A 24,868-nucleotide genomic window follows, 5' to 3' on the forward strand; every position below is an offset into this window, starting at 1 on the left:
CGGCTCGGCGGAGCGGAGAATAGACCAAAATCTTACGAGGTGGGAATCTGGAGCGCTGCTTCCAAGCCATGCGCCAGTTGGAGAGGATTATTTTCAGGGTCCACTGGCGCGTTGAGGGGATCTTCCAGTTCTTTGATCTTCTTGCCTTTTCAGGTGCTTTCTCATTAGGCTTGGTCCCCGCGTGCGGAGATGCGGTGTCTAGGACACTCCGATGGATGTGAATGGTTGGAGGAGGGTTCCAGAAGTCCCGGCAGTGCTTCTGGTGGTACACTTGCCGTATTTTGGATCCTAGGTTTAGGTCCCGCTCGACATTCAAGTATGATGCAATGCTTGGGTGTGTTTTCTTCTCTTCGCTTCCGCCTTCTTTATCATCGCACACCCAATTTTGGGTTGCACGAAGTGGAGTACTTCCACTGACAATGGATATTGTGTCGATGAATAGAAGCGAGGTGGTGGCTGGGACGGGAAAGATGGGTTGAGTCGGTCCACTTGCGATAAAATCTTCGCAGTCCACATGAAGGATTCAGCAAGTACTCACGACTCCGTAGTTCATGCAGCAATTCGAAAGCAGCAAGTAAACTTCACTCACTAGTCAAGAGAAGGCTAGATGCATGACTGGTTACCCACGTCCCACTGCCTAGCACGGCGTACTGGAGATCTCCGTCTCTTCCCACGCGCCTTCGGTTATACTAGCTCCATCACTACATGCCAACCAGATGGCAAACTAACAGTAGTAGCAGTTCGTCCAACTCAATTCACGATCCGGTGTTGTGACGATCTTCGGTGGGATTAATGGCTGAATCGGTGATGGTGTTTGTTGATGTGGGGAGAAGATCTTCAGAAGAAGCGGTCTGGCATCATCCCGGTTTCTTCGCGGCAACGGCAGCGCTACTGAAGGAATGGCGTCGATAACTATCGAAGTCCATGTGGAAATCAAGTGGATTCTGCGGCTATACCCTTCGATAGTTAGCATGCGGCGGGTCGTTGAGGAAACTGAGATACGAACTGTTATGCTTTGTGCTTCACCGACTCAGATTGGTGGCATGTTGACTGTTTCTGGAAATGACAAATTCCTTGATACAATCCAGATCGATAACGAAGATCATGGACTGGAGAATGGGGTTTGTTTGTGTAGCTGGGAGCAAGATTAACTAACTTGTCGTTGCTTTTGCTGCACGTGCAGGTCAAACAGGGAAAACAAGGCAAACCAAAACAAACCATCCAGGATGTCCCGGCAATCCTCTCCATCTCTTCTCTGCCTGCAGACATCAACTGAAATACCACTTTGATATGATCTGTTGGGACACAGAGTCTTCGTTCCGTCTGTTCTCCAGATGGCCAGCGGATTTCCGTTTTGGCCTACTGGTATGAACTTAACATGATCCAATGTGCTCTGTATCGATGGTTCTGCACATCTACAGGGCTCCACTGGTCTGGTTCTGCCACGACTATGGCGATACTCCGATGAGCTCACATCGGTTGCTCAAGCGAGTACCTGACTTCGAACAGTGTTCAAGCTATGTTTCGTGAAACTGACTGCGAAAGAAGGGATAAGCCAAGAACAACAGGGCTTTGATAGCCAGGTTCGTCTGCAATGTCAATTCTGTCCGTTGACTCTCGTATCTACGCCGCCATTGAGTGGTAAGTTGGCAATTGGCCAGTTCAGAATTCACAATACGACAATCGGGTATACCAAGAGCAAGGAACACAGATAACGGTCTGTCATTATCTTGTCAGATTCCGCGTCGTGCGGGGTTGATAAGCAGCTCGTCTACTACCTTCTGCTTCGGGAGTGATCATCCTGATAGAGCTGTCATCCGGGGCTTTTATCAGCTTTATCAATCTCGATCATATTCTGCTAACCTCAATAAGAAGGTGTTTTGAGCGCCGCCTGTCAAACATGGGGGCTAGTCATGGATTGATATCGACCGGCCGAGCTCAGTATCATTGCATCCTATCATGGATTCCATATCCTGGAGGGGGATGCTGCAGGTTCATGCACTGCCAAGTTATTGCTATCAACATGATGGCAATCTCAGTTGCTCGAAAGCCGGTGGATGGCTTTAAAGAAGCCGCAGGAGAGTACCTTCATTCTCGGTGCGCTTCTTCTATCATAAACACAAGCTCAGTTGCTTACAGCCATTATAGTTGGACGTTATTCTGTTCCAAACTATGAATTCTATATTAGACAATGACAAACAAGTCACCACACATGCAGTTGACGTTGAATCAAAAGACATCGGTCATGTATCTCCTACCCAGGCAGATGCAGCGCTGGAATACCTTTGCACTGAAGATGTAGCCACTTTCTCTGACGTAGACGAGAAACGGCTGGTCCGAAAGATCGATCGAATGATCGTGCCATTGATGTGGGCAATCTACTTCCTACAGTACCAAGATAAGATTCTGAGTCAGTTGACCAACAAGCTGGCCTATCAGGAAGCTAACCACAACCACAGTCAACTATGCATCTGTCATGGGCCTGCTGGAAGACACTGGCATGCGAACAGACCAATTCTCAAACCTCGCCCTAGCATTCTATGTGTCCTATCTCTTCTTTGAACTTCCAACAGGATACCTGATGCAGCGTTTGCCGACTGCAAAGTATCTAGGATTGAATGGTAATTGACCCAAGTTATCTCGTGCTGGCGGTGCTGACAGGCAAGTGACCCTCTGGGGTCTTCTGACAACTCTAAACTGCGTTGCAAAGAACTTTCCTGGCCTTGTTGTGCTTCGGGTTCTCCTAGGATGTTTTGAAAGTGCTGTAGCTCCTGCGTAAGACAACGTCCAACCCATGAGAGCTCCCCTAACGAAAACAGGCTGATTTTGATAACTTCAATGTGGTACAAGAGAGATGGTATGCATCATCCCAGCTAGTTAACCTCAACTAACTCGTGAAGAACAACCTAAGCGCATGGGTTTCTGGTACCTAGGCACAGGCACCGCGACCATAGTCGGTGCCCTCGTCGCATACGGGCTGCTCTTCTATACAGCAGACGAGTTCTATTCCTGGCAAATCATGTTTCTGATTTTTGGCATTATCACGATCGCAGTCGGAGTCACGGTCATTCTGATCTTCCCAGATAATCCCATGACCTCCCGGTTAAGCCACGAGGAAAAAATAATGGCCATCGAGCGTCTTCGCGATAACCGAACAGGCATTGAATACAAGCACTTCAAATGGGAACAGTTCTTCGAGGTATTCAAGGATCCGCAAGCCTACCTGATAGCTGTGGTTGTTGCCTCGAGCAGCATCAGCAATGCAGCCATCAGCAGCTTCTCGGCCTTGATCATTAAGAACTTCGGGTTTACCACCAAAGAGACCGAACTACTCACGATTCCCGGAGGTGTAGTCAGCGTTATAAGCATCCTACTCGGCACATACTTGGCGGGCCGTTTCGATCAGCGGTGTTTCTGCACCATCGGTATCCTGTGTTGCGGTCTTCTTGGAGGTTGTCTCATGGCATTCGCTCCGAGTGACAACAGAGGCGCCAAGTTGGCAGGGAGCTACCTGACCAACTGTGTCGGATCGGCACTTCCATTGCTGTACTCGATCGCAGGTGCCAACGTTGCCGGCCATACCAAGAAAGTCACCATGAATGCGATCGTTCTGATGTCATTCTGTCTTGGAAACATCTTAGGCCCGTTGTCATTCCGCACCGAGGACGAACCGGAGTATATGCCGGCCAAGATCGCCATCGTAGCGACCGTCTCCGTCGCAATTGTTTTCACCGTAGCTCTGAAATGCTACTACATTTGGGAGAATCGGCGACGAGAGAAGAGCCAGAGACATCGGCATGAAGAGAACTCCGAATTTTTGGATCTTACGGACAAGGCAAATCCAGAGTTTAGAGTAAGTGCACATCTACCAACCGCTTGGCAGTTCTAACACAGTCTCCAGTACAAGCATTAAAGAGCGGATCATTGTAATCAGATCATCAAATTAACACCAATTCTATGCTATGCAATCAAAACGCCAAATATGCCCCTTCTAAAGAAATTGAAATAAACAGAGTCTCCAACCCAATCAAGCAGCAACCTTGACAGCCTTGAACTCCTCGCTAAAATCATAGTCGACGTAACCCTTGGGATCCTTAGGCAAGTAGAAGACCTCTCTCTGGTACGGATGGAGAGGGATGTTATGCTGGATCTTGAAAGGCAGTTCAGGGTTCGCGGTCCAGGGACGACCAATGCCAATGACGACATCAAGGTCCTTGTAGTGCACATCGACCGCCTCCTTGGCCGAATCCGGCTTGTATCCACCAGCAACTACCAGAGGGCCCGCGTTGCCATACGCCTTGGTGAAGAAGTCCAGCGTCTCCACATCCGACACCACACCCTCGGTATTCCCAGCAATGCGCGCCTCAACAAGATGCACATACGCCAGCTTAAACGGCGCCAACTTCTCCGCCAGATCCGTAAACTGCGGCTTGGGATCCTCCATCTTCATGCCCTGGAAAGTGCTGTAAGGGCTAAGCCGAATACCCGTGCGGTCCGCACCGATAGCATCAACCACCGCCCGAGTCACTTCCACCGCAAACCGGGACCGGTTCTCAACACTTCCACCCCAGGCATCCGTGCGCTTATTCACAGTATCCTGAATGAACTGATCAATCAGATACCCATTGGCAGCGTGGATCTCCACACCATCAAACCCAGCCGCAATGGCATTCTTAGCCGCCTGCGCATAATCACCAATATACCCACGGATCTCCTCCTCGCTCAATTCCCGAGGAACAGGACCATTCTCGAACGGAACAGCACTGCTAGAAACCAAATCATAGTCCCCTTCCTCCTTCAGGGCCGTGAGATCAGCCACCCGTCCCAGAGCCCACAGCTGCATGTAGATGTACGAGCCCTTCTTGTGAACCGCGTCCGTCAACTTGCGCCATTGCGCAATCTGCTCCTCGCTCCAGATTCCAGGCACATTGCGGTATGAACCAGAACGGGGCGTGATGAGAGTAGCCTCGGTGATGAGAAGCGTACCAGGAACAGCAGCGCGTTGTTCATAATGCTCTGTCATCATGGGAAGAGGGACGTGGTCGTCGTTGGCTCGGAATCGAGTCATGGGTGCCATGGCGAGACGATGGGCCAGGGGCATGCGGCCAACTTGGAGGGGAGTAAATAGCTTGGTCATGGTGATTGTTGTATGCACGAGAGAACAGTTGTGGTAAAGGGAATCGAGAATTAAGATAGATAGTATATAATAGTAGTGGTGGTATACAAAGTAGAACAAACTTGGATATCCAATTCCCATCTCCTGACCCCAACCCCATATTTATACCCTCTCATCTTTGCACCAGCACGCCACCCCCATTGTAACCCTTCATCTCAATCTACCGTGTACAACAATCACTAATCAATGATCAATAATCATCACTGCCTGCCCGCCCCTGGGAAGGAAGAAAAAACTGGATCCCGATCCACAACTTGATTTCCAATCAAGCAATGATTTTTATGGGTCCCGCGGCAGTCCTCTCACCACTATCTATCTATTGTGTTACATTCCGTACTACATACACACGGGTTTTAATAATGCGAATCCCGTAGAAGACATCCATGATCAACATAACCATAACCATAACCATAAACCAATAAGAAGACATTCTTCCTGACCTGCAGAAACAGGCAGAGCCCGGGAGGGAAGTGAGTGACTAAGCACGGGGTCTGCTGGTGGCGTGTGCGTGGCTGACAAATGGGTCGGGTTTTCGGCAAGAGGAGAGAAATTTCTACTAGGTTCAGTAGATACAATTTACTGGGTAGGATTGGTTGGTTAGTAATGGGGTTGGGTTGGAGTGAGAGTGCGGAATTGGCTTTTCTGGATGGTTTACTATTTACTACTTAGTAGTATCTTAATATTGGAAGGGATTGGGGTGATTATTGTTATTGTTGTTGTTGGTGGTGGTGGTGGTGGTGCTGTTTTTGTGGTGTGGAATGATGTCATGACTGTTCTTTAGGATTGATTTACTTACACAGTATGCTTGTTGGAGTGGCTGTATGGGATGCTGACTAAATGCTACTAAAGTAGTTAGTGGGTGGTGCAATCTGAGCAAGTATATCCAATTGTCTCGTAGGCAATACAAAGTATCCATCAATCCATTATCCAACTACCAGCAAAAACCTCACTCCTTAAACGACAATGCCGCTGGGTATTTATTCGAAAAGCAAGTTTAGAATGACGTAACTAGCAAAAAGGATGAAGTAGTCGGTCAGGTCAACTTTCAAGTCGTCGGGCTGTGGCCTCTAGCTGTGCGTTGAAAGATCGGATCTGATGGAGCAGACCACCTTGAGCTCCCGGGGCGACGGAGCTCACGTTCTCTGCAACATTGCGGAGGAGGAACTCTAGCCCGACTGTGGAGGAGTCGGGGGTTTTTGAAGTGGATTCGTCAATGGGGCGGTTGCGGCTGCGCTCGAGCGCGAGGTCGAGACTATGGAGGGAGTTGTTAATGGTTGACCGGGCCTATGGGTGGTGGTTAGCAATGTTGAATGGTTCTTGGATTGTGTCTTAGGGTTTGTTACTATTTTGGCGTTCTCTTCCTCCGTGTGCTTCCTCCGGACGGCATCCATTTGCAATGCCACAGCCTCTCTTTCTTTCCGGACTTGGTAGAGTCGACTGCGCAGATCCATCATCTCCCGCTTCGATTTCTTGACCTGGCGTCCAAGGGCAAAATTACTGTCGAGCATCTCACTTAGTTCAAAGAGACGGCCCTCGAGTTCTGTGCCGTAGGCCTCAACGGCCTTCTTCTTGCGGGTCCATTCTGCACGCCGGGCGGCGTTGCCTTCGTTTGCGATCCCGTTTTTGAGCGTCGTTAGTGTCTTCTCTAGAGTCTCACGGCAAATCTGGCTAAGCACATCGGCGGCATTGACGCCGCCACGGCTCACAAGCTTGGCCTTTTGTTTCGTCGCGGCTTCGTCGGCTGGCTCTTCTTCGTCGGATGATCCCTCCAATTCCGGGGCGTCTCCGAGTGCAGCAGCGTTCGCAAATCGATGGACAGTTACTGGGACTGTTTCCCCGCGGGGTTGTCTGGGCTTGCCTTTTTTGGGCTGTACCTCCTCAGTGGGCTCGGCTTGCACTGTGGGTTCTTCAATCGGAGCCTGCGTTGTATCATCTTTCTTCTTTGCTAGCGGTTGCCTGCCACGGCCACGTTTGGTAGGTCTAGATGGCCCAGGCTCTGCTGGAGGCTCTGGTTGCGGTTCTGTTTCGGGCTCGGGTATAGGCTCGGGCTCCAGTTCGGCTTCTGCTTCTTCTTCTGCTTCTGCTTCTGCTTCTGGCTCCGGTACTGGTGCTGGTACTGATTCTGGTTTCAGTACCGACTCTGGCTCAGGCTCAGGCTCAGGCTGAGCTTGCTCTTCCTGCTGCTGCACCTCTTTCTCGGGCTGAGATGTTTCCTTTTGAGTATCCCGGGATCGTGTCGGCTTTCTTCCAGGGCGTCCAGCGCGTGTCGAATTCTTCCTAGCCAGCGTAGGTCTCGGCAACCGTGATTGGCGAGTTCCCTTGCGACTCGCGATGTCATCTCTCGGCTCAGAGGGAACATCAGCCTCGCCAGGTTCAACACCTGGCTCTTCTTCTATCGTAGGAATATCAGGCGTAGGCTCCTGGCCCTTCCCGATTCCTCTGCGGAGCCTCTTGCTTTCCCTGACCTGAGCTGGAGCACTTTCTACTGAACCGGCTCTAGCCACCCTAGACTGCTTGGCGGTTGAGGGTGGTTGAGCGGATGCCGCACGTTGGCCCCTCGTTCGCTTGGCTCTTGGAGGTGTTGGAGATTTCGTCTGTGCTCTCCTGGAGTGGGGGGCAGCTGCTTGCTTGGGCTCGGTGGTCTCTTGGGGTTCGATAACATCTTGAGATTCGGCGGCCTCTTGCGGTTCAGTAGCAGGTTCTTCGGTAACAGCTTGCGGTTCGGCCTCTTGGAGATCAATAGCAACTTCGGGCTCAGAAGCCATTTGAGGTTCTGTAATTTCAGGCTCACTAGCAACCTGCGGTTGGGTGCTGATTTCCTGTGCAGCAGTGGCCTGCTCTTCACTGGTTATTTGCACGTCCGAAGTGACTTGGATTTCAGAAGGTGTAGACCCAGTAACGTCCTGGAGTACAGTGCCATCTTGACGCTCAGTAGAATCACGCGCAGCAGAGGTCGGTGACCCTGCTGCATCCGATTTCCCATCCGGTGAAATGTCCATCGGCTCTGATAATTGCTCGTCATCCACTTCCGGTACCTTCGGGCTAACAGCATCCTGAGGAGAGCCACATGAAGAAGTCTCGCTGTCCCGGGATGTTCGTCTTTTGCGCTTGCCCCTTGCCCTCTGTCCTGGTGAAGGCGTTGCTTTTGCTTGAGGTTCTGGTTGAATCTCCGGCGGTGTCGTCGTTGCATCAGGCACTAGAGGCTCTGCTGGCTCGCTTGCCTGTACTGGTACAGGGTTCTCTGGTACAACAGGTGTAGTTGAAGGTACTTGGGGTTGTTCCTTGCCTGTAGCACCGCCGTTCAGCACAGGCGTGACCGTCGGTTCCTCGGGCAATTGAGCCGTTGCACTTGGCACGACGCCATTTTGGTGTGGTTGTGAGCTCCCTTCATCCCGCGCGCCAAGTGATATTGTCGATGTCCTCCTAGGATGATCTTTGGCTTAATTAGCAGTCCGATCCATTTTTGCTATCGTAACTACGCACCGAGTTTCCTTATCTTGCGACTAGGCCCGACTTCCGGCGGCTCTTCCGTAGGTATGTCAAAAGGTGATGGGCGTGGGGGGAGTTTGTTGCGCGCGCTTCCTGGTGTTCGACGAATGGGCCCGTCCTGGGAGGACGACAGCTTTCTCTCTGGTGAGGCGATAGAAGGTTGCGTAGTTTCGGGTTCTGTTGTCGCTGTGGTCGTCGTGGATGGTGCAGGAGGTCCGAGAGAAATACCAACATCGGCTGGTCGCGACGCGGATTGAGATTCGTCGGACGCAGAAGGTAAGCCAAAGGAAAACCCAAAGTCGATCGCCTTAGTCTTGCGTAACCTAGTCAGAAAACACAGCATCAGCAATCAAGCTCTGTTGAATCAGTCGCGGGGCACGGGGTTGATGCGCGTACGCTGCTCCGCGCTGCCGCATTTGCTGCCGCTCCTCTCGATCTGAAAGATTGTATGACCATTAGCATTGAAGCGATTACGGTGGCAAAATGGGAACGTACTAGAGGCCATGACTGAGAAGCGGCGCTCCTGCCGAGCTCAACGCGCCAGAATACGCGCGAGAGAAGATGGTTGAAGAGGAAGTTGGGCCAGCGATGGCGGATGATGGAGGAGGCGCTGTGATGATGGCTCGATGCCGCCCGCGCCGATGGCCAATGGCGATGCTCCCGGGTGGTGCCCGTGACCACCGCCTGGCTTGTTCCGCCGCTGTTTACATACTCCGTATATTTTGTAGTAGATCTTGCAATCCAGCTGCATATCATTGGGAATACTGTTCATACAGAGATAGGGCAGCTCATCTGTCCGATAACAGAAAAGACACCCTGAATTCTCTCTTACTGTTATTTGGCCCAAGTATCAGGAATCCCATTAGATAGATGTTTTGATATAACAGGGCTCCAATTGTAGACAATCATTATCAGAGGTCATTAAGGCATATACCAAAGTAGGCCCACTTCCCCTCTTTCTCATTCTAATCTTTCATTGAAGCCTTCGTTTCTTATGTTTTCTTTACTCCCTACTCCCTAATCCGTATACATTGTCCTTCAAACATTATGATTCGCCATGGAGCTTCTGGTCTTATACTCCGTCTGTCCTCCGCATACTACAGGATTTGAAACTCGACGTCTCGGGTTCGAACCCGGCTCGAGATCTTCCTTTTTCACTTCCGTCCCTCACGTGTACCAATGCGGTTTGGCGCTCGGGCAAATGCTTCCCAGTCGTTCTCCGCATTGTTCAGTCCTCCATAGATCTCCCAATTTCCCTTGCCAATCAGACGCTCTTATTCTCTACACCTCAATCATTTCAATCCTTCTCCAATTCAGTCAGAGCTATCCATTGCACTTGCGCCATGGGTTGGTTCTGGGGTGGCTCCAACCAAGACGACCCCGTCAAAAAGCTTGACCCCAACTTGCGAGAATACCTCGAGCATGAAGCTCCCAAGAAATATGTCCCAACGACTCCAGTCTCCTCATCGCAGGGTCCCTCCAAGACGGTAGATTCGCAGGCCCAACCCTCACAGCCCAAAACATCTGGCGACGCTGAACCTTCCCAACCGGCCGTTCCCTCCGCTTCTCTATTCCCCGATGGCCGTTACGCGCACCTTTGGAAGCACTACAAGCCGCCCAAAGAAAAGGAAGCATCGGAACAAAAAACCGCAGAGCGAGTGATTGAGAAGTACAAACAGCGTGGTGATACCGTGCACCGCGCTGCGATGGAAAATTGCGCTCTGGAGCATGAGGATTTGACATACTGCTTCCAGACCGGCACCTGGCAGAAACGATTGCAGGCCCGTGTGACGCTGTGCTCTGAGGAAAACACTAAATTCTCTCGCTGTTTTACCACCCAGGCTGTAAGTGCGGGCCTAGATGAATCGGCTCTTTTCCTTGCGACATCCGAGCTTTTACCGATCGGTATATACTGATGGTTGTTCAGAAATTCCTCCAGGCCTTAGGATACGCCTCATCCTTCGAATGGGACGGCGAAAAGGAAGAACGGATTCAGATGCACGCTGACAAACTTTACCATGAGATGCTTGACTACGAACGACGAGTCGACGAGGCGCAGAAAGCCGGACAGGAACCCCCGCCGCTCACCTCTCTTTTCAACCCCCAGGCAGAGCCACAGCAAAAGCCGGCCAGTAAACCAGGGGACCTGGAGATTCCTGGAGGTGAGAAGATCCCGGCAGGGTTCAAACCATCCAAACCGTTGGCGCAGCTTACTCCACACGAACGAGAACTGGAGATCCGAGCACACTATGCGCAGTTGGAGCAACAGAAATTGTACGTGCAGGAGGCATCGCCATTCATGAAGACCCAGGACGACGCACGGCAAAAGCGACGTGACAAGGCCGTCAGCTGGTTCGGGGAGACGATTGGCCGCTGGGTTACATAGAGCATATGCGCAGTGCTTCCGTCATGGACTGGATCTTCCCTTCTCTTGTGTATGATTACCCCATTTGTCACCCTTTCCGTAGGAGTTTTGATTTGAAAGCGAGTTCTGCGACAATCGACGTCGTTACGCATGGACATGCAGGGCCACCGATTTCAATATGCCTTTTTTCTTCCAATAGGAATGCAAGGAAAGGCAGATGAAGAAACCTAAAAGTAAATGCAAGAAAAGCGACAGATGCTTCAGGTACCAGAGCTGGGGACATGCTTGCCCTACCGATTAGCCCTTTAGTGGAGTAGAATGGTATAGTCGCGTCGAGGCCCGACCGTATGGCATGCCCAGGATCGGAGGGAAGCAACTGGGGAGATTTGCGAGCGAAAAGGGTCGCAACTGTAACGATGGCGGCAGTCGAAATCCTGATCGAGCGCATCTCGAGGAACATGCTGACGGTCAGGGCGGCTGTCATTCGCCGGGCGCGTTGAACGCCAGAGCGACACGAGGAAGCGAAACCAACACGGGAAGCATCGACATCACCACTACGACCGCTGCCTCTTTCCCCCCATTTCCCCATTCCCTCCAGACGACTCATCCCTTTTTTCTGCCTCCTGCCTGAAGGCATCTCCCCCTCGACTGCTTGTGAACCTCCGCGGCACCTGATTGATTGATTGCTTGCTCGATTGATTCCTCGTTGCTCTCAGCAATAGTAGCAGCTTGTTCCCATTAAACCTTCTCTACGAACGGCTCTCTCCGATCATCCCCACGCTTCCTTTTCTTCTTGCGGTGGCGATATAACACCTTACCCAGCCCTGATTCTGTCCATCCATCTCTTCTTTGCGCGCACGACAGACTGTGGCCCTCAGCGTCAATTTCCAGGGGCCCTCATTGAGCTGCCGTGCTCACCATGAAGGCCACCCCATTGCTCATTTCATGGCACAACGACAATGCCCCCATTTACTCGGTCCATTTTGATCCCAATGGAAAAGGCCGCCTGGCTACGGCCGGAAAGTACGGTTCTGTCCTCGCTGCGTCGATTTACTCCTGTGTCTGGTGCTAATGTTTCTCCTCCCTAGTGATAACAACGTCCGAGTACGACCCCCTCACCACCCTGACCTCCTCTGCACTCTCCCTCCCTGCGGGCTTTCTGACAGAGAACCATAGCTATGGAAAGTGGAGACAACTGGTGAAGAACGAAAAGTGACCTACCTGAGCACGCTGGTAAAACATACCCAAGCCGTCAATGTGGTCCGTTTCAGTCCGAAAGGTAGATTCCCAATCGAGCTGTTTTCTGACAGGGTCTTTTTTCTGACGACGCGTGTTTCCGACCGGTCTAGGCGAGATGCTGGCATCTGCCGGAGATGATGGCAACGTCCTACTTTGGGTCCCGTCGGAATTGCAAACACAGTCTGGGCTGGGAGAAGATCGTTCGGACGATAAAGAAACATGGCGCGTGAAGCACATGTGTCGGTCGTCTGGTGCAGAGATCTATGATCTTGCTTGGTCACCGGATGGTGTGTTCATCATAACCGGGAGTATGGACAATATCGCTCGGATCTATAATGCTCAAACAGGTGAGCGGCATTCGGGAAATGCCTCGAGGATTACTTTGCTGATGGTCGAAATGCAGGTCAAATGGTGCGCCAGATCGCCGAACACTCCCATTATGTTCAGGGTGTAGCCTGGGACCCTCTTAATGAGTTCGTGGCGACGCAGTCATCAGATCGCTCGGTTCACATCTACAGCTTGAAAACGAAGGATGGACAATTTACCCTTACCTCCCATGGGAAATTCCTCAAGATGGATCTTCCTGCCAAACGCATCTCCTCCAGTAGCCCAGCTCCACCCGATCCTTCTATTCGCTCCCAACCCACGGCACCGAGCTCTGCTGCTGCTATCGTATCTCCTGCCCCTTCTACTCCGGGTACACCGATGACCTCGAATTTGCCCATGGACCCCCCGCCAGTGTCACACAGTCGCCGCTCGTCCTTCGGCTCCTCACCGTCGATCCGTCGATCTGCTTCCCCGGCGCCGTCTCTGCCCTTGCCCGCAGTCAAACCACTGGAAGTACCCTCCCCGGGTCTTCTGGGCGGACTCGGCGTGAAGAATGCCAATATATATGCCAACGAGACATTCACGTCATTCTTCCGGAGGTTGACCTTTGCACCCGATGGTAGCTTGCTATTCACGCCCGCGGGGCAATACAAAACCTCACATGTCTCCGCCACCGATCCGGCCAAAACTACGGATGAGATCACTAACACGGTTTACATATACACCCGTGCGGGGTTCAACAAGCCTCCCATCTCACATCTTCCGGGCCATAAGAAGCCCTCGGTGGCAGTCAAATGCTCGCCCATCTTTTACACCCTCCGACAGTCTCCCCAGCCTGCCAAGCATATCACCTTAGATACCTCGTCTACAGAGGAGTCTTTCACTTCTCTTCCCGAGCCGGTAGTGAGCACCCCGGGGGACAATGCTTCCATGGAGCCCCCGACGTCGATGCCTGCCACCAATGATTCGGGAAAGAACAACTCAGCTCCCAAGGCCACCGACCGAGCTGTTAGCCAAAGTCCTGCTCCTGTATTCACGTTGCCCTACCGAATTGTGTATGCTGTGGCTACTCAGGATGGGGTCATGGTGTACGATACTCAACAACAAACACCGATATGCGTTGTGAGCAACCTGCACTTCGCCACATTTACGGACCTGACCTGGTAAGGCCCGCCCTAGGATTCGGACTGATTCTTGGTTCTGCGGTGTACTAATACTAAGGATGACTAGGTCAAATGACGGACTGACCCTGATGATGAGCTCGTCGGACGGATTCTGTTCCACGCTCGCATTTTCTCCGGGGGAATTGGGCCAACCATATGTTGCTCCGGCATCAGCGGCTCAACAAACCGGGGCTGCCGTCTCGTCCACCAATAGCACCACTCTGCCAACGCAAGTCACAACAAAAGCAAGCCCAGTAGCCCAAGCCAATTTGACTCAGGCACCTCCCGCAAGCCCTGCACGATCCAACTCTGTCTCTTCGGTTACGACACAATCGGGCTCTGGATCGAGGCTCATCAATAACCCGACGCCCACGCTCGGGTCTGTGCCGCTGGTGACCGCAACACATTCAGCGCAGCCTCCGACGCTTCCGCTCACTACCCCGCCGCAGACCCCCATGTCTGGCGCTTCCCAAAGTGGGACAAGCTATGTCAGCAATAGTGTTCTAGGCAAGCGACCCGGTGAGTCCGAAAAGGAGGACGACAAGGACCAGAGCGCCGCTCCGCAAACACAACAACCGAAGAAGAGACGGGTTGCACCGACACTGATATCAGCGGGTACCAATCCGTCTGCGACCCTGAGAGACGAGCCACCCAATGCTGACGTGGGCGGTTAAATCCATCCTGACCACGATGTTCCTTATCTTGTCGCATCAGTGTAACTCCTATATCTTGTTCCTCTCATTCCGTCCCCCCTTTCTCTTTTAACCGTGTAATGTCAAAACGCGGGCTCGGATGATCTGGCTGCTACGAATATTATTCCCTTGCTGATGATTTACGTCTTGTTTTCCTTGCTTTGCTTTGCTGCTAATGGGTCTCGGGTCCTTTCATGCTGGAAATCCCGGTAGAGTTTTCTTCAACATTCCGGTCATGCATGCATTTCCATTCTTCTGGCGCATTGTAACTCCGGGACATCCCTCGTCTGCTGTCTATTCTTTCCCGTTATCCCGATTCGACGCCGGCTCGGATGTCTGTCTGTATGTATTTTATTCCGTTTTCTCTTCGTGCTGCTTTGCATGCACGCAAGGGCCTCCTTTCATCACACTGGGGTATCATTTACTCGCTACGGCTGTAGTGGCATGACATAGGGGTCTGGTTTTGGATTAGATCAATCAGATCTGGTGGCTTCGTGTTGATTGTGGATCCCAAGTGATGGTTGCTACGGTATCATCGAGCGCGGAACACCAGTAATGACAAATTAAGGATGCATATTTGTCGTGTATTGCGGACGCATTACCACATCATTCACCGTGACAGGTCATATCATAGGAAAGAAGTAAATAGACATGAGGAGAGAAGAGAAGAAAAAAAGGGTGACAAGAAGAAACGAGGGTTGAGAGGATGCTACATGTTCACCCGAGAAGGAATGAAGTAAGAATGGTAGTGTCAGTGTGATCCGAAAAATAATGCGGAGTATGAACAAGGGGGCGGGGATTCAATCATGGCTTTCTCCATTGACGCCATTTTCCGCGGGAGCGTCCCCGTTAGTGTGTCCATTAGTGTATCCGTTAGTGTGTCCGTTGGTGTGCCCATTGAGAAAGCCATCTGGCATCGGCCGAGAAGTGAAAGCGTCTACGATATCAGCCATGCTCATGTCACCCGGGGGAACAGCTTTGGCCTCCGTGGCGTGAAAGCCCACGGTGAGGGTGGTCACGCTGGGGATCATCTGGTCAGCATGCAGGCGGTTGGCCCAGCGGAAGAGGGCTTCGTCGCCGCGCGCACCGCCCGCCACAAACACGAAGTCCGGCGTGCGGGGTAACTGCTGCAGGACGGACTCGGCGGCTTTGGCTTTGGACACGTCCAGAGGCTCGACACTCACCGCGCCCTCGCTGAGGACCACGCGGATGGCTTCGCTCCCCCGTGTGCCGTTGATCTGGTCGGCTAGCCCTGAGGCCATGCGCGCGGCGATCTCCGGGTCGTGCGCGTTGTTGTACCAGAAGTTCATGAGACAACGGCACTCCTCCATCTGACTTCCTTCAGTCCGTTCATGGTAATACTGGATCACTTTGCGGATACCATTCCTCCAGTCTTTGGCTTGTTCCATGTCTACTAGGGTCTTCCAAGTGGACGCGCCAATCTCGCGTTTGAAGCACCCGTTTTCGGCGATGACTCCCACCCTAGTGGAGAGCTCTTCCAAGGTTGAATCAAGCTGGTCCGGACTTTTGCTGCTTGTCACGTAAACTATGTTTTGGGGGTCTGATAGCAGACGCTCAAGCAGAGCGACTAGGTCAGTGGAAGTTCCAGTCGTAGACGCAATGATCCCTTCAGCTTCCAAGAAAAAGAGTCGTGAACTTGCAGCATCATATGCCTCTTTCACGGCGTTGACAGAAAGAGGCGACACCTGGTCGAGTTCGCGAGATAGTTGCGTGCTGTGAGCATTGGTCAGTGCAGACTGGAATGAGTTGAACCAGGCGATCGCCGTGTAAGGAGTTTGCTTTTCGAGCAAGAACTCCCAGTTACGCTCCTTTTGCTCCGGCGTCATCTCGAGCGCCTTGTTAATCGCATCGGCAACCTCTTTGTAGTCCCAAGGGTTAATCAGAAGTTCATGCCCACTAAAAAGGGAAGCGCTTCCGGTAAATTCGCTCAGGATGAGAGAGCCATGGCGCTGTGGTGCCAAAATTCCATCTTGACAGTGAATGTAGTCGTGGCTGCTGAGGTTCATGCCTTCCCTGAGACTGGTGACCATGAAGATCTCCGCGACGCTCATGAGCGCCAAGAATTGAGAATAACTGATGTCTTGTCGGAGAAGGACCAGTGGCTGGTGAGTCAAGGTCGAATATACGGAGTTTATCCGCATGGCGATCTTCGAGACTTGAGCCTCCAGTTCAGGCAGCTCAGAAGCTGAGGCAACTTGGACAAGGACAACCTGGGCCTGTTAGCATAGGTGGTAGACCACGCATGTGTACTTCGTCAAACATACCTTCTCCCTCCACTTAGGATACCTCTTTAGGAACAGCTCATAAGCCAGAAGCTTCTGCTTGATACCACCTGGGGCATCCAGCCTGTCGCGAGCAACAATCAGGTGCTTTCCATTGTATCGAGAGGTAATATTTGCGATCCAGTCCTTCACTTCTGTGGTTCTGCGCAGACCATCTAGGGAATTGACATCGACACCGATGGGCATGTTTTTCACATGGACGAATCGTCGATCGAGTTGTACACCGTCAACAGATACCTCCAGGCTTAGAAGGCGAATACATGATTGAAGGAAATGGTAGCAATATTCTTCAGTCTGGAAACCGATCAGATCCGCACCGAGAAGCCCATTGAGCAGCGCATCTCGAGCATTAAGGCACCGAAAGACCTCGGAAGAAGGAAATGCAGTGTGCATGAAGAAACCGATTTCTGCCTTTGGCAGTCTCTCTCGGAGAAGACCCGGGAGCAGCAGAAGGTGATAGTCGTGGACCCAAACGCTGTCACCAGGGCGCCAGTTTGCAGCAATGGTGTCGGCGAACGCCTCATTCACCTTCACATACTGCTTCCAGGAATAATCATCGTACTCTGTGTGTCGCGGGCTTTCCTGCATCTGGTAGTGGAAAGCCGGCCAGAGGACCGCACGGCAGAAGTGAGCATAATGCCCCTCAAATTCGCTGTCGCGGGCGAACACAGTGAGCGACTCGAAATCATCTTTAAGCGTTTCGAAGATACTGTTGCGCGTTGCTTCCTTCAATGAGTCTGTAGGCATACCCAATGTGCCTACCCACATCTTATCGGACAAGATGCCCTCTTCTTCGGCCGCGTTTATAGCGTTCCGCAGGCCACCATTGCCCTGCTCTGCTGCCTTGACAACCCAGTCAAACTCAGAGAGCAAAGCGCGTGGGCTTCCGTGTTCTTCTTCGGAGCTCAAGACGTCCAGTGGACCATCCAGAAACGGTGGGTTGTCTACCTCATCGCCAGGCTCAGGACGGCTCAGAATGGATGGCTCGGGGTGAAGAGAGGCCTTGGCGCGTGGCTGGTTGAACTTCCGGCTCTGACCCCAGGAGATAGTACGAGGCTCACTGGGGCCCGGGCCATTGGGATCGTCTGCAGCCGGGATCTCACCCGCGGAACGGGAAACATAGGGCTTGAAGATTTTTTCATCCTCCGTTGTCGCGCCAGGAGTCAGGGACAGACTAATGCTTTTGGCATGGTATTTCCGGTTGGTGTCTGCCAGACGTCCTACGATCCGTCCTTCCCCACGAGAAGAACAGCTGGATGACTTGCGCCGAGCATGTCGCAACTCGGTAGCTTGAAAGTCGATCGTATAGGGAAGGAAGCTAACCTTGTGAGTATGAACTTGATTGGATATAAGAAGAGGAAACGTACAGTGAAGCAATGAAGACCGTCATTGATGTGAAGAGTATCAGACAATCAGACAATGTCTTGTCTTTGGTATGTGCTAGGTGCTAGGCTTGTTGACTTGTTGCGCAAGGAATGGGGATGCTTGAAGGAAATAGTAGGGCTGAAGTATGGAATGGCTTGCTCCGCGATCGCGATGGCCTGACTGAATGGCCCGGAGTGGATTCGGACCAAGGGATGCTAAGGGGGGTGGGATTGATATCGATGGAAGAAGCTATGTCTTAAGTCACACGGGAGGAGGAGAACGACGGCCCTGAAAATCCCGGGGGGCTGTTAGACACCCGAGCCAGCAGATGAAGAAAGCAGGGAGTGGTGACGTTGATGATTGGGCTGGGAAAGCCGGACAGGCTGGAGAGGCTGGAGGGGGGGCAGCAGGCACATGCGAAAACGAGAGGAACAGAGGAACATTCTGGGCTTTTCGGGGTGAGGGGCAGCGCGCCGAAGGAGGGGTTCGGGCAGGTTCTGCTTGGTCTTGGGGCGGCTTGGGCACAAGATGTCACGGCAGGAGGGATCTGGCCCGCCGGCATTGCGAGCTCAGATCACAAGCCCGGCGCATGGCATAGATGAAGCCAAAGAAGAAAAAACTTGCCTGGCAGATGCTATAGCCTTGCAGCTTATAGCCGGGAAGCCAATGAGAGCAATGACGTTGTGGTTCCCGTGGGATCCGCAGCCCCTCCACCGGCACTAAGATAGCGTTTGACGATGGTTCTCGACAATTCGACTGTCTGCTGAGTTGGGTCGCGCCCGCCTTGTTTATGGTTCCCAGCCCGGGCAACCAGACAATGAGAAGAGGCACCGAAGCACATGGAATCGGGGGTTGGTCAAGGTTGATTCCGAGAGTGCAGACGAACAGCGGGTGATTGAGGGGAGATTCGGGAGAATTGACGAGGAAGAAAGAGGCAGCAGAAAGAGGGGCAACTAAGGAACAGACACGAGCGGAAAAGGGAACAAGTAAACACGGACCATTACATACAGCCAGGAAACCAAAATTACCACCTGGGAATTAATTGAACTTGACCTCACTTGACTTGACTTCACGCCATCACCAATATTATTCACTTCACTTTCACCACCCCCCCCCCCAAACTATCTACCCCTCTCCCTATCTCCCTATCTCTCCCCCCCTTTTTTTCCTTCCCAACTACCGTCATTATATTACCTTCCTCCCTCCTATCAATCCCCCCCCAATTGACTCATCTACTCGCTTCTTCTTCTATTTGATTAACCCATCCTCAAAGCGGGGCTGTTCCTTGACTCTGATTCCCTCTCATTGCTTTTTCCCCTCATGGCCACCAACGGTTCTTCCGAGGGCGAGTCTCGCCTGTTGATCGTCTCCAACCGTCTGCCCATCACCATTCGACGCTCCGGGGGTGGAAAATATGAGTTTTCCATGTCCTCGGGTGGCCTGGTGACGGGGTTGAGCGGACTATCAAAGACCACCACCTTCCAGTGGTATGGCTGGCCCGGACTGGAAGTGCCCGAGGACGAGATCGACGGGGTCAAGCAGCGCCTGCAGGATGAGTTCAACGCGACCCCGGTGTTTATGGATGACAAGTTGGCCGATCGTCATTACAATGGCTTCTCAAGTATGTATCGTCACAATCACCCCTCCGGCCTGCATCGGATGTGCATCCCGTCTATCTCCTGCGGATGCCACCTGGCAGGGCACGACAGGCTAATGCTCGTGGCTAATGTGAGCTATCAGATTCGATCCTGTGGCCGCTCCTGCACTACCATCCCGGTGAAATCGTCTTTGACGAAGCCGCCTGGGATGCCTATCGGGAGGCTAACCGTCTGTTCGCTCAGACTATCGCCAATGAGGCCCGGGACGGGGACTTGATCTGGGTCCATGATTACCACCTCATGCTTCTTCCGGAGATTCTCCGCGAGGAATTGGGTTCGTTGGGCAAGAACAATATCCGGATCGGGTTCTTCTTGCATACGCCCTTCCCGAGCAGTGAGATCTATAGGATCCTGCCGGTGCGGAGTCAGTTACTGCGTGGCTTGCTGCAATGTGACTTGATCGGATTTCATACCTATGACTATGCACGTCATTTTCTGAGCTGTTGCTCGCATATCCTGTATGTGTTTCCGTTTTCGGGCTAGCACAAGCTAACAATGCTTGCAGTGGATTGGTCACGACCCCGAGCAGTGTGAAATTCAAGGACCGCTCTGTTGCTGTGGGAGCTTTCCCCATCGGCATCGATCCTGACAAGTTCACCGAAGGCCTGAAGAGCCTCAAGGTGCAGAATCGCATCGCGAGTCTCGAAAACAAATTCCAGGGGACCAAGTTGATGGTCAGCGTGGATCGCCTTGATTACATCAAGGGTATTCCACAGAAGTTGCATGCCTTGGAAGTCTTCCTTTCCCAGCATCCCGAATGGGTTGGCAAGGTCGTGCTGGTGCAAGTAGCCGTCCCCAGCCGTCAGGATGTCGAAGAGTACCAGAATCTGAGGGCCGTGGTGAACGAGCTGGTTGGCAGAATCAATGGCAAATTCGGTAACTAGGCTCGATCTTGCTTATGTTTCCTTCACTAACCTGATACAGGAACGGTCGACTACATGCCCATCCACTTTATGCACAAATCGGTGAGCTTTGACGAGCTCATTGCGCTGTATGCTGCCTCAGACGCGTGTGTGGTATCGTCGACTCGAGACGGGATGAACCTTGTGTCGTTTGAATACGTTGCAACTCAGCAAAAACGCAAGGGGGTTCTAATTCTGTCCGAGTTTGCGGGAGCCGCGCAGAGTCTCAACGGCAGCATCGTGGTCAATCCATGGAACACGGAAGAGCTTGCCAGCGCATACCACGAGGCCGTATCGATGGATGACGGTCTCCGGGCGCAAAAATTCGAAAAATTGTACAAGTACATTTCCAAGTATACGAGGTAAGTGACGCGGCCATATGATGACGCATATACTAACGATAGCAGTGCTTTCTGGGGACAGTCATTTGTTGCCGAACTATCCAAGTGTTCTTGACCTTTTCTTTCCTTCATTTATTCAGTTTTCGGCGAACAAGCATGGCGAACATAGTTTGGGCATAGCGATTTTAATCATAGATGTATATTCCGCAAGCGTACATCAGCATAAGTGTAGAATAATACCGAACCACCACACTACCCAGACAAGAACCAGAGACAAGAAAAAAAGAATACCCCAAGAAAAAGCCAAATCCAATCCCACCCAATTTAATAGATTAATTAACCCACGTGAACCGCTCGTTACACATGGCACAAAGTAAATCTCAAACCCAAACCCAAACCAAATCTACCTTTCCATGTCCTCCCCTACAAATCCAAATCCAACCCAATAATAACTCCACCATCACAATAACATAGTATGTAAACCCCCCAAAATAATATCACAACACCTGAAACACGCTGCCTAATCTAGGTACCTACCTACTTACCTACCTGGTACGGGTAACGGATAGGTACGCATCTGACCCCAAGCAACTAAACATGGAACACGGAACTCGTTATACGTCATCAGCATACAAATTCAAGCATCTACATGAAAATAAAGACGATGGTGGATTCTTAAGATATGGTATGTATGTATGTATATAACTCACTCACATGTCTAGTATGTGTGATGTGATGTGCACGCATGCATACATTTACCACTGCAGTGAATGAATGAATGAATGGGCTGGAACATGTCGCGGGCGAATACTATGTATTATTATCTATTTTTGTTATCTTCATAGTAGGAGTAGTATGTAGGTAAGCCTGTGTGGATGGAAGGATGGATGGTTCTGGACTTTGTGTGGTATGTGGTTTTGTCAGCAGCAAGCAAGGAATTGTAGTTACGTACCTGTCTCAGTTGCTTCTAGTTCATCCCTGTAGTATGTGTGTGTGTGTGTGTGTGTGTGTAGTATGTATGAAGTACGTGGATGATAGATGCGAGATATGCATGGATTATGTAGGTAGGAGGATTCATGACTTCATGATGATGTGTGCGCTAATTATTTTACTGTCTGTCTGTACCTATCGGTGTTGATTGGACATTAGGGGGTGGATGTGGATGAATATTGATTGTGTACTGTGTAGGTGATGGAGATGGTCAGGTTGAGCCGCGTAGCTTATCTTCATCTCAATCACAATTACTGAGTACATCTCATCTCATCGACTACTGGTTGTACTTCATTGTACCTAACCATGGGGTAGGAGTGATTGTACTCGTAATCATAGCTCCAGACCCACTGGTCGAGCGACACCTTACTTCAGGTCACCAATCGGAAAGAGGGGCGCACGTGTTGATTCAGGGTTCAACTGCATTCCGTAATCCGAGCTGAGTCATCCTCCAGTCAGCACCAGCGGAAGAACGCTGCGTAATGAACCAGGCCTGATTTCTGGGTGCAATTTCACGGTCGGGGGACACTATGCCCCTTTTTCATTTAGTAGTTGCTAATATTAGCCCTCCAGCCAGTAGTCAGCATTTCTAGAGCACACTCAGAACATCGTCCACGGAGTCGTGAAGTATGGGTCAGTAGTAGAAGCATAGACTGTCCCAAATCAAAGACGATCGCTCGAGATCATCCATCCAGGGTCTCGACCCCCATGGAATGGAACAAAAACGGAAACGACACGACTCGATTGAAGGGTCGAAACTCTCAAGAAAAGGGCAACAGCCACACCGGATGAGGTATCCATGCCAAGCCCCCTGGCCAGAGTCTAGGGCAGTGTTGACTGCTGACACCTTGGACAAGAGCACAAACCGGTTTAGCGTCATGGGTCTCGAAGCTCCTCTAGCCAGATCTTGTATAATGCCAAGACGGACGCTTGCGCGTCTCCGCCACCCATCGTCCCGTTTAGGAAGGATGCCGTAATCCTGTAACGCCGACTGGTTTTGACTCCGTGGCGGTTTTCCGCATTGAGTTGGGGCGGCGCCGTCGGGCCCCGGGTGTTTGGCTCTTTTGCCTGAAGTCTGTCTGTATTTCCGTACTCTGGTCGGGATGCACGCCGGTCGGAGAACCGTCTTTCAGGTGTCACCCCGGTCAGCATGTCTGGAACCTGGGTGATGTGCATCATCATGATATGTCCAGGGGTTCCCATTTGAGGAGCGGAAATGGCGATCGAAATGAACTGGTGGTTTGTGGTACATGAGAACTGTCAGAGTGGGGATCACATTCATCAGGGTGCAGATGCCGCGTGTGCTTCTGCTAAGATAGGGCGTGGGATAGGTCGTCTTATATGTACAGAGGTGGCTTATGGGTACGGATGCTTCGTACGGATGCGTCGTACGGAGTACTCTGTAGTGAGGTCTCTGATCGCTGTCCAATGCAGTATGCAGTGTTCATGGCAGTCTTCAGGTGCCAGGCGAGTCTGATCAAGTGCAGAGTCAAGATTATCATGATCAGGTCTTGACGGTTGAAGTCTGTTCCGGACAGGGTTAGTATTCCTTCTCATAGGAGGATTCATTTATTAAATGACCCTCAGGATCCTTCGCCAACATATAGTTCGGCGCTGCATAGTTGACGGTTTCTGTAACATCACTCCGTAGTAGCAATAGTGGCATCGCCTTACATGACTCTCCAGCTCCTCTTATTTGTCCGATCCCTTCATCGCAGAATCAGTTCCCAATCGGGCTGTACTGCTGATTCGTCAGCTGAGAAATGGTGAGTGGGTGAAAATCTGGCAATGGATCAATACTCGTAAGGCTACGGGCCAAGCCGCTCTGCCAAATTCCCCTTTGGGCAGATTTTCTGGACGGTTGACCCTGAGTCACTGGATTTGTCCCAATTTTCCTCTGCGGTGGAATAGCTCCTTAAAATTCTGTTAATTGTGTGCCTAGTGTCGACCAAGTGAGTGGGCACGGTGCACGGAGCACGTCGTTGCGCATGGTAGTGTACGATGGTGACATTTTTAGTGTGTTGGTCAGAGAGCCGCGTAAGACACAGGCTGACGTCGAACGAGATCCCCATGGCGGGCCCGGAGCGCGGAAGATTGCGCTCAATAGTTACCCGATCAGGAGACGCAAATCTCTGTATAGACCTCTCACGAGGAGGATGATGAAGCTGGGGGAAGACAGTGAAGTTTATTCAGGCTTGCGTAGACAGGAAGATGGTTGGATTGAGGGAGCCTGTCCCAGTCCGATGCGAGATCCAAACCACGCGGACATGGCCAAGCTTTTGAGGGATTCATCAGCAGATTCCCCAGTATGGACTAGGGGAAGTGGAGAGTCTACTTAGATGGGATCTAGTAGGTATCTACTATCGTATAGGCCTAGAGTATAGACAGCCACCGTTTAGAGGTCACGATGGTGATGATGCGAATCTGTGAAAAAGTGGAGCCGCGGCCAGCGCGATGGACAATTGTATGGCAGTTGACGAAGGGATTGACGAAGAAGAAATATACTGCGGGAAGGTTGGGGTCAATAATTGGGGAAAGATCGGAGGAGACTGCACTGGGTGCAGTATGAGTGGTATTGCCAAAACCCAAGAACGACGAGACACGAGAGAAAGGGAGGCCGCAGCAGCGGACAGGCAGCGAGAGGGTCTTGGCCATGGTTCAGTTAACTGTTTCGGGGCGGGACACACGCGGCTTGCGGTGCTGGCGCGGGGCCCTGATTGGGGCGAAGAGCTCAAGGCTGACGACGCTTCGCCCTCGCGGCGGGCGTGGAGAGAAAGGCCAATGGCCAGAAATCTCCTCCCATTACTCCCATACTAAGTAGCTAGCCTATCTCCAGCGTTCGGCCATTCGCGCTTGTT

General features: G+C 51.7%; 8 protein-coding genes across 8 annotated transcripts; 5 read left to right on the plus strand and 3 right to left on the minus strand.

Moving 5' to 3' along the window:
- The first annotated feature begins 29 nt into the window (after positions 1-29).
- On the plus strand, positions 30-579 carry BO94DRAFT_537731 (uncharacterized protein). The gene has a single exon (XM_025612341.1). It carries the CDS (start codon positions 190-192, stop codon positions 415-417), a length of 228 nt encoding a protein of 75 aa, XP_025464848.1. The 5' UTR covers positions 30-189; the 3' UTR covers positions 418-579.
- Positions 580-2,172: 1,593 nt separating this feature from the next.
- BO94DRAFT_522312 (putative MFS transporter) lies at positions 2,173-3,931 on the plus strand (the record flags this gene model as incomplete). The annotated part of the gene is made up of 6 exons (XM_025610177.1): positions 2,173-2,410; positions 2,460-2,621; positions 2,667-2,775; positions 2,820-2,857; positions 2,901-3,853; positions 3,902-3,931. 6 exons carry the CDS (start codon positions 2,173-2,175, stop codon positions 3,911-3,913), a joined length of 1,512 nt encoding a protein of 503 aa, XP_025464849.1. The 3' UTR covers positions 3,914-3,931.
- Positions 3,932-3,988: 57 nt separating this feature from the next.
- Positions 3,989-5,604, minus strand: BO94DRAFT_537733 (alkene reductase). The gene has a single exon (XM_025612342.1). The coding sequence runs from the start codon at positions 5,135-5,137 to the stop codon at positions 4,028-4,030; it is 1,110 nt and encodes a 369-aa protein (XP_025464850.1). The 5' UTR covers positions 5,138-5,604; the 3' UTR covers positions 3,989-4,027.
- Positions 5,605-5,882: 278 nt separating this feature from the next.
- On the minus strand, positions 5,883-9,262 carry BO94DRAFT_522318 (uncharacterized protein). The gene is made up of 5 exons (XM_025610178.1): positions 9,161-9,262; positions 9,062-9,101; positions 8,660-8,988; positions 6,520-8,609; positions 5,883-6,460 (listed from the first exon to the last, which is right to left on the minus strand). The coding sequence occupies exons 1-5, from the start codon at positions 9,168-9,170 to the stop codon at positions 6,215-6,217; spliced, it is 2,715 nt and encodes a 904-aa protein (XP_025464851.1). The 5' UTR covers positions 9,171-9,262; the 3' UTR covers positions 5,883-6,214.
- Positions 9,263-9,869: 607 nt separating this feature from the next.
- BO94DRAFT_537736 (uncharacterized protein) lies at positions 9,870-11,220 on the plus strand. Its single transcript, XM_025612343.1, has 2 exons — positions 9,870-10,509; positions 10,593-11,220. Exons 1-2 carry the CDS (start codon positions 10,009-10,011, stop codon positions 11,049-11,051), a joined length of 960 nt encoding a protein of 319 aa, XP_025464852.1. The 5' UTR covers positions 9,870-10,008; the 3' UTR covers positions 11,052-11,220.
- A 417-nt stretch (positions 11,221-11,637) lies between these two features.
- BO94DRAFT_522324 (putative chromatin assembly factor 1 subunit B) lies at positions 11,638-14,433 on the plus strand (the record flags this gene model as incomplete). The annotated part of the gene is made up of 6 exons (XM_025610179.1): positions 11,638-12,074; positions 12,119-12,134; positions 12,207-12,309; positions 12,380-12,616; positions 12,673-13,759; positions 13,827-14,433. The coding sequence occupies exons 1-6, from the start codon at positions 11,950-11,952 to the stop codon at positions 14,431-14,433; spliced, it is 2,175 nt and encodes a 724-aa protein (XP_025464853.1). The 5' UTR covers positions 11,638-11,949.
- An 818-nt stretch (positions 14,434-15,251) lies between these two features.
- BO94DRAFT_471896 (trehalose-6-phosphate synthase) lies at positions 15,252-18,144 on the minus strand (the record flags this gene model as incomplete). The annotated part of the gene is made up of 3 exons (XM_025608402.1): positions 15,252-16,682; positions 16,737-18,072; positions 18,122-18,144. 3 exons carry the CDS (start codon positions 18,142-18,144, stop codon positions 15,252-15,254), a joined length of 2,790 nt encoding a protein of 929 aa, XP_025464854.1.
- A 1,189-nt stretch (positions 18,145-19,333) lies between these two features.
- On the plus strand, positions 19,334-21,224 carry BO94DRAFT_497912 (glycosyltransferase family 20 protein). Its single transcript, XM_025609330.1, has 5 exons — positions 19,334-19,740; positions 19,860-20,235; positions 20,283-20,653; positions 20,702-21,041; positions 21,087-21,224. Exons 1-5 carry the CDS (start codon positions 19,440-19,442, stop codon positions 21,133-21,135), a joined length of 1,437 nt encoding a protein of 478 aa, XP_025464855.1. The 5' UTR covers positions 19,334-19,439; the 3' UTR covers positions 21,136-21,224.
- The last annotated feature ends 3,644 nt before the right edge of the window (positions 21,225-24,868 follow it).

The sequence above is a fragment of the Aspergillus sclerotioniger genome (assembly GCF_003184525.1).
Source record: "Aspergillus sclerotioniger CBS 115572 chromosome Unknown BO94scaffold_24, whole genome shotgun sequence".
Lineage (NCBI taxonomy): Eukaryota > Fungi > Ascomycota > Eurotiomycetes > Eurotiales > Aspergillaceae > Aspergillus > Aspergillus sclerotioniger.

Coding starts and splice junctions, on each gene's coding strand:
- BO94DRAFT_537731 (XM_025612341.1), top strand. CDS start 190: ATGCGGTGTCTAGGACACTCCGATGGATGTGAATGGTTGGAGGAGGGT.
- BO94DRAFT_497912 (XM_025609330.1), top strand. CDS start 19,440: ATGGCCACCAACGGTTCTTCCGAGGGCGAGTCTCGCCTGTTGATCGTC. Junction 19,741..19,859: donor TCATTACAATGGCTTCTCAA/GTATGTATCGTC, acceptor GTGAGCTATCAG/ATTCGATCCTGTGGCCGCTC. Junction 21,042..21,086: donor TACATTTCCAAGTATACGAG/GTAAGTGACGCG, acceptor TAACGATAGCAG/TGCTTTCTGGGGACAGTCAT.
- BO94DRAFT_522318 (XM_025610178.1), bottom strand. Junction 8,989..9,061: donor ATGCGGCAGCGCGGAGCAGC/GTACGCGCATCA, acceptor TTTTCTGACTAG/GTTACGCAAGACTAAGGCGA. Junction 8,610..8,659: donor TCGCAAGATAAGGAAACTCG/GTGCGTAGTTAC, acceptor ATTAAGCCAAAG/ATCATCCTAGGAGGACATCG.
- BO94DRAFT_537736 (XM_025612343.1), top strand. CDS start 10,009: ATGGGTTGGTTCTGGGGTGGCTCCAACCAAGACGACCCCGTCAAAAAG. Junction 10,510..10,592: donor GCTGTTTTACCACCCAGGCT/GTAAGTGCGGGC, acceptor ATGGTTGTTCAG/AAATTCCTCCAGGCCTTAGG.
- BO94DRAFT_537733 (XM_025612342.1), bottom strand. CDS start 5,137: ATGACCAAGCTATTTACTCCCCTCCAAGTTGGCCGCATGCCCCTGGCC.